The sequence below is a fragment of the Diospyros lotus genome, chromosome 13, assembly GCF_014633365.1.
Source record: "Diospyros lotus cultivar Yz01 chromosome 13, ASM1463336v1, whole genome shotgun sequence".
Lineage (NCBI taxonomy): Eukaryota > Viridiplantae > Streptophyta > Magnoliopsida > Ericales > Ebenaceae > Diospyros > Diospyros lotus.
In genome coordinates this window covers 29,780,863-29,788,764 of record NC_068350.1, presented here as the reverse complement: position 1 = coordinate 29,788,764, position 7,902 = coordinate 29,780,863, and the positions used below count along the sequence as shown (strand labels likewise).

Here is a 7,902-nt window from a genome sequence, read left to right as displayed (position 1 = left end):
GGCTGGGTGTAGAAAGACTGAATAGTAGAAACAGTACCATAAATAGTAGTGGAAATGAAATAAATTATTTGATTCTATTGTTATGCTTAGTACGAGTAAGAATAAATAGTAGAATAATGTAAACTTATGATGTCAAAATGAACAGTGAATACAGGACTTGATCTTGTGCACTGACTGTGATGAGTTATGACTCAATCCGAACATTCTTAAACAATTGAAGGCTCTCATAGTTGCAGCCAAAGAGGAGTAGTCACCCCACCTTCCTCATTTTAACTTGGTAAAAAAAATAAGAAAAAGAAAAATCATCTCAATCTATATTGCTGATGCAAGTAAAAAGAAGAGGAAGGGGACTTCAAAATTCTGATATAAGATGGCCAGGCATAGAAACTGAAACTTAACTGGCCGATGAGATGACATTTTTGTAGCAAAGTCCAAATAAAAAGACCACGCTGATCAGTTTTATCCACAAGTTGGTACAACAAGACCATTATTCTCAAATCCCACATCATAACATCCCAAGCACGTACTGTTTTAACTATTTGACCTAAGAAGGTCCAAACTTACTCTGGGTTATCCATTCTCCAGTGGATGCGGTTCCTGCTTTGCATGAATAATTCCAAGTTCTTCTGAAACTTTTACTCAGTTTGTCAGATACAGGACCCTCATGGGAGGTAATAACTCTGCTCTATCACTTCACAGGAATTGAACTCGATCGCTATCAGACCATACGGGCATTAATTCTCAGTCCCATGTTCCAAGCTTGAAGCGTTTGCCTGTCCACCTTCCAATGTGATCCTATAGAGATAGAACACAACCACTGCACCACTGCAGAGGAAAAACCAGTTATCAGACACATTGATGATCTTCGATTGGAAATAATAGAAGGGCAATGTGGAGAACCACATATCAATTCAGTTTGGTGTGCTTCAAGTTAATACATGCATACCCAGGTCAGATGATTGCCTAAGTTTCTTGGCCAAAATGGTGCATGCCTTGAAATCAAAGAGTGTGTAATGGCATTTAAAGGGCCAGGGCAGTAAGAAAATGAATGCACCTAATTAATAAGCATTGAAATGTGGATATCTCAATTCTTTTTCTTCATTAATCAGTGAAAGTAGAGCATCTCCGAGCCCCCACCATGCAACGCATAAAATCCATGTTCACACAATCGTCATCACATGGTTAAAGATGAGATCTGTGGCCCTTAATGGATCATCACCATAAGCCTTTTCCATATTATTCCAACATCTAGTTGCAGTAAAGAACGTCTCAGCACTATTTATGAAATTCTTACAAGCAATCATCTTCATCCAGTTCCACATTTCGTGTATAGGTTACACCTAATGCCTTTTTTCTGTTCCCTAAACTTATAACACATCTTTACCACACCACAAAAATAATCAAGTGTGTCAAATTGTAGGACCCACCAAGTTCACCAAAAGGAAGAAAGAAAGACCTAAAAAACAAAGGGGGGTAAGAAGAGAAAGAAAATGTGAACTGTTGAAACAAAAGACAGGAAATTTTTCCATATTGATAGGTTTCAAAATGAACTAGACAGTGTATTGACTACGAAAAGTAAAAAAAAAATCCTTAGTACCTGATTAAGGATGTGAAGCAATTGACAAATGATGGTCTCTGCAAGGAATTAAATCAGAATGTCAATAATTGTTATAAATTATTGTTCTGTTAACACAATAAGAAAATGATAGCTTCAGGCTCTGTCCGTTTCATGTAAATTATTTTATTTTGAAAAATAATTTTCATATAAAAATTTTACACAAAATTAGTTTTTCTTTTTGGTATTTCATTTGCATTTAAAAAATTCAGAAAAATGAAATTTTCCCTCATATATCCACTTTAGAAAGTGATAGTGTATTAAGTGCGATTACTCTTAGAATAGTGAGATTTTGGTTTCGGTCTTGAAACCAAAAATGATTTACCAAAATTTTTAAATTCATTTTTTACATTTGATTTAAACCAGTTATGATTAAAATATATTCTATAAATTTTTTTTAATGCTATCCAAATATTGACAAACAACTATTTATAGAGAACATTTACATCAAAACAAACGAAGCCTTATTTCTTACCCTGTAGAGCAAGCTGATCTCCCTAACAAATAATATGCTGGTTATTGCTGCAAAATTAATAGCACAATCACTAAAGTTAAATACAGTGCATGTGAACTGCATTGACAAATAAACCAAAGTAACAAATACAACTGTGCAAAAGCTTAATTTCCAACACCCATCTCTAATTTGAACATTAAAAGGAAGGGATTGATTCGAATCTTTTAGTTTGTTAACTAAGATATGAGCAGGAAAAAGTGGGCTACGGAAAGCATTATAGACAAAAGTGTTTTCCAGTGTGTTTGTTAAATTTATCTAGCAACCCTTGAAAAATAAGTCACGTGACTTCTTATTTAAAATTGTTCAGATAAATTTACCATCCTTCCTTTCAGAAAAAATTATCTTAAACCTTAGAAATAAAAAAAAATAACTTGTATGTCTCCCAAAAAATTTAACAAACAGTTTGATAAAAATCTTTGAATACTTCTCAGACTTATCTTGACTATTTCATATCTTGATCTAAAAAATATTTCAATCTTATCTTGATACAATTTTATTTTTGCTCATTTTAAATGCTATCTTAGAAAGAAGGTTCAAGATTATCCTAGATGTTAACATGTCTGCAAAGTGCCCAACTACATTACAAACTGGTGTTTTTTTATTAAAACTAATATTTCAAATCTTCAAAACAGCAATAATTAAAGAGTGATGCCATCAAGGAGATATGCCGCAAAGGCTACATTAGAAAACTAATACCTTTTTGACAAGCCATAAAAATTTACCTCAAAATACCTTTTCTTAATTAAGTTAATAAAGATGAGTGTTAAAAGGAATCAAATATGATTTATTTAATTGTCCCTTATGAGCCATTCTATACATTCTCCCATATTATTTATTTTCCAAAGCTTAAAGATCTCATGATCCATTCCACCATTCCGGATGCAACTAGGAATGGGTTGAGAATATCCAACCCCCCATTTATGTGAAGGGGATAGGTTGGAAGATCAGCTAGATGATTGATGAGGGAGTAGAAGATAGTGGGACGTGCCTTTGACATTTGTCACATGTGCGTACTTTAGCAGCAACATCTTCGTGTAATGTGGGCCAGAAGAAACCTACCCATAGAACTTTGGCTGTTAAGGCTCTTGCCCCCAAGTGTTCACCACAATTCCCTTGTAAACCTCATTTAAAGCGCGGGCTTAGGCATTTCAGAAGTGGCGTAGAGTAGGCTTGCTTATAGAGTACATTATCGATAATGGTGTAACGAGCGACTCGAACTTTGAGTTGCCTAGCCTCTGATGGAAAGGCGGGAAGCTTCCCTACAAGAAGATAGTTGAGAATTGGCATTCTCTAATCTTCTGCCAATTCAATAAGATGAATATCAACCCTATCGTCATTTTCCTTGATACTTGGCTTTTGCAAGACTTTCATGTGGATCAATTGCTCGAGGATATCCCTTGCCAAGGCCAATTTTGATAAAGCATCGGCGTGTTGATTGAGGGAGCAACTGATTTACACAAGCTGGAAATTCGTAAAGAAATGAGTCAACCCACGTACCTTCTGAAGGTATTTAGTCAATGCAGGATCCCAAGTCTCGTAGGTGCCTTGGAATTGTTGAATGGCAAGCTATGAATCGTTGTGGACTGTTAATTTTTGAGCTTCAAGCTTCTTAGCAAGGTTTAGGCCGGTAATGAAGGCTTCATACTCAACAATATTGTTTGAGCCTGGAAAGGTGAACCGTAGGGAGTATTCAAAGACATCGCCCTCAAGAGAGATGAGAACAACATCGGCTCCACTTCCTCAAGCACTTGAGGCCCCGTCAACAAATAACATCCATTCGGGGACTGTAGTAGTTGCAAAATCAAGAGCATGAGTGCACTCCACAATAAAATCTGCTAATGCTTGCCCTTTGATAGCTTTTTGAGGTTTGAAGTGGATGTTATACTCACCATGCTCAATGGCCCATTTTGTCAATTTGCCCTAGCATTATGGCCTTTGAAGAATTTGGCATAAGGGTTGATTAGTTAAGATTATAATTGAGTGAGCCTGAAAGTACGATCTTAACTTCCTCACTGTCACAAGTGCGAGGCCACTGTTTCGACGTAAGGGTAGCTATCAGGATCCTAGGGTTTAGCTAGGGTTTTAATAGGAAATTTGGAAGAAATAGAGGGATTTAGAATAGAAATGGAGGGTGAATTAGAAGAACAGAGGGAGATATTCAGCAGAATTGAGGGCGAATGCAAACAAAACAAAACCAAGAGAGAGAATTGGAGAGCGACGAGAGAAATCAAACTTGAGAGAGAAATCTGAAAATCAATTATCATTCAACTGTATGCCATTCTCTACCTATTCTAACCTATTTATTAACGCAGTGTGTAGCGCGCGTGTGAAAAAACACACACCAAAATAAACCCTTGCAAGAACAAACTTCAATGGCCGAAACTTGGCTTTCAAGAAGACGCAAAAACAAGACTGTTTTGCTAAGAAAACCCAAATAGGTTGTTGAAATTTGGTTGAGAAAAACTTGATTACAAACTCTAGATCCTAGGCATATTTATAGTATTTGGCTAATCTAAATCCATCTAATATTTGTAAACAAAATCCAACTAGAATTCTAATAGAAATAAATTCTAAATAAAAGTCAACTAGAATCTTAATAAAAATAAAACCCTAATCAAACATGAAGTAGAATCTTAAATCAAGTAGAAACATGAAATACAATCCTAAATTAAGTAGAAATATAAAGTAGAATCCTAAATCAAGTAAAATTCTAAAACTTAAGAAGTATTAAAATAACATTATGGCACTACTATTTTGGTGATACTGTTCCGGTTTGGTTGGGTCGGCCTTGTGCCGAGTTTTGATTGGTGACCGCATCATTTATTAGCTAAGACAACAAAGTATAACAACAATGTACAACCTACTACAACACATATAATACATAATTACTATTATATTCTTGGGGATCTATGAGGTCGTGACAATTCCCCCCTCCTTGAGAGAGTTCTTATCCCTAAGAATTGACAATAGCTTGCCATTGTGTGCTTCATCCAATTCCCATTTTCTCTTTGGTTTATCCTTATTCTCTTTTTCTTTCATTTCCTTCTCCTTTTCAACTCTTTCCTTCTTTCTCTTTCATTCCTCTTCTTTTGTTTGTCTTGCAAATATAAAATGTAGACCTCGATGAACTGTCAACGCTGTAAATTCTAGCAATCTCCTTCACCTTTGCTAAGACTGGGTCAACTGCCAATATATCTCCAATCATACCATTTACAGTAATGGGAAGGAACTCAAACTTTGCTGCCAGCCAAGATCTGATTTGATACTGCAGCTTATCAACTGGAATTTGAACACACAAAACAACAAAAAACTCTTCCACAATCTTCTAAGATTCATCACGTTTCTTCTGTTCATCTTGCTTCAATTGTGTCCTCTGTTCCTCCTGAGCTATTTCTTGCTCCCAAGACTAGCTGGATTCATCATTTTCAGGATCCAATAGTGTTTTTAAAGTATTGGTTGCTTCCTGCTTGCTTTCATACACCAATAGTTCTTCTTCAACAAGTTTCTCCTCCATTGGTGTCGTAGTTACTTTTCCTAATGAATCAATATCTTCCAGTCCTATTCCTTCAAGAGAAATAGATTTAAGATCTTCAAAATCTAAAGTTGCAATGATCGTCTCTGTTCCTAACTTAAAACATCTTTGGCTTCTCGATTGCTAATGTATATCACAGGTTCATCTTCAACAATAACCTCCTCCATTGGTGTCACGTTGATTTCTCCAAGATATGCCATTCCTTCTTTGGCATTCAAAATTACCTAATCCAGTTCAGTTGATTTATCAACTTCTTGCTGCCAACCGAAAGTAACAGGTAGAACTCCAGCTTCGACTAGAATTGATTCTGGAGTGGATTTTAAAAAACAGTCCGCTAGTATTCTAACCTGAAATCTCTTTGAAATCAAAATCAGAAGTTCATCCATCTTGTGGTTGAGGTTATCGAAAATTTCCTTGATTCCTGTTTTCATCTCCACCGTTTAAATCCTTTGAAAGTTTGCCTCTATAATAGCTTCCGAGGACCACAAATTGCTTCCAATACTCAATTTAACACTTGAATCCGCCTCAAAATCACTTCTAGGAGTTGCCAGTGAGCAACCTAGAATCGATTGCTATAGATTGACCACTACAAATTGCCTCGATTGCAGTCGCCTATGAAACTGCTTCCCGAGAATCGACTTTCTTGTCACAACTTCCTGCTTGCCTTCCAAAATTCGAACTTAAATCAACATCGAAGATTAATAGTCGAGAATCATCCGTCAGAAATTAATAGCCAAGGATCGCTGGTCTGTTCCGCTTCAAAGTTGAACTTGAATTAGGAGCAAGAGAAGTCAAAGATCATGGAACAAGAGTTTTGTACAGTTACGACGACTTTGATTGGCCTTCAAAAGTCACTTGGATCTCTTGACTCACAACCAAGAGTTGCCTTGAATTTGCAGTTAGGATTTATTGCCTCAGAATGAACAGCTTCCAGCATTTGCCTAGGTCTTCAAAAACTTAATCCACCTCAAGAACTAAATCCGCCTAAATCTTTTGGATAATCGATTGCCTCAAGGTCAGATAGTCGAGAATTCCTTTGTCGGAGTCACTAAAACTGAAGTTGCCTGAATTTCTTAGCACAAGAATTGCTAGGATCACAATCGAGAATCAACTGGCTCTGATACCATTTGTCAGGATCCTAGGGTTTACCTAGGATTTTAATAGGAAATCTGGAAGGAACCGAGGGATTTAGAACAAAGATGGAGGGAGAATAAGAAAAACAGAGGGAGATACTCAGGAAAATTGAGGGCGAATGCAGACAAAACAGAACCAAGAGAGAATCGGAGAGCAATGACATAAATCAGACTTGAGAGAGAAATCTGGAAATCAATTATCATTCAACTGTATGCCATTCTCTACCTATTCTAACCTATTTATAGGCTACAACAACAAAGTACAATAACTACAACAACAAAATATAACAGCAATGTACAACCTACTACAACACATGTAATACAGAATTATATCCTTAGGGATCCTCAGGGACATGACAGTAGCGTGTCTCAGCCCCTTGCAATACTTTGTTGACATAGTAAATGGGGTGAGCAGCCTGATCAGTTTTCTTCAATAAAACAGCACTAACAACAGCATTGTTAACCCCCAAATACATGTAGAGTGGCACCCCAGTATTAGGCTACACAATAGCAAAATTTCTTTCAAATAAGCCTTCAAGGCTTGAAAAGCCTTCTAACAATCTCCATTCCATTGGAAGTTTTTCCCTTCTTTAAGCACTTGGAAGAAGGGTAAGCTTTTCTCGGCATATTTTGAGAGGAATTGGTTGAGGGTTGTTAATTGGCTTCTGAGCTGTTGAATATCTTTAACAAACAAGGGAGGCTGCATATTAAGAATAGCTTGTATCTTTTTCGAATTAGCTTTTATTCCTCGTTGTGTGATCATATAACCAAGGAATTTGCCTAAGTTGACGCCAAAGGCACACTTGGTGGGTTTGAGCTACATGTTGTATTATCTAAAGATTGCAAACACCTAAGAGAGATTGCCAATGTGTGGCTCATTGTGACGGCTTTTAACTATCATATCATCAACATATGGTTCCCAAGTAGTCCTCAACAAATCTTTGAATACCTTGTTCACCATCCGCTAATAGGCAACCTTGATGTTCTCCAACCTAAAAAGGCATGACATCATAACAGAAGGTGCCCTTTTCGGTAATGAAGGAGGTTTTTTCACAATCTAGCAAATACATGCTGATTTGATGGTAGCCAGAGAAGGCATTTAAAAAGT

At 36.6% G+C, this 7,902-nt stretch overlaps 1 protein-coding gene across 2 annotated transcripts in view; it reads right to left on the bottom strand.

Annotated features, from left to right (window-relative positions):
• Positions 1 to 332: 332 nt before the first annotated feature.
• LOC127788329 (protein FATTY ACID EXPORT 3, chloroplastic) overlaps positions 333 to 7,902 on the bottom strand; it is a 28,909-nt gene continuing 21,339 nt past the window's right edge. For both annotated transcript variants that reach the window (XM_052316471.1, XM_052316472.1), the window contains exons 4-6: positions 2,091 to 2,137; positions 1,598 to 1,635; positions 333 to 825 (exon numbers count right to left, since the gene is read on the bottom strand). In XM_052316471.1, the coding sequence (XP_052172431.1) occupies positions 735 to 825; positions 1,598 to 1,635; positions 2,091 to 2,137 (176 nt within the window). In that variant the 3' untranslated portion in view covers positions 333 to 734. The remainder of the gene's footprint in view (positions 826 to 1,597; positions 1,636 to 2,090; positions 2,138 to 7,902) is intronic.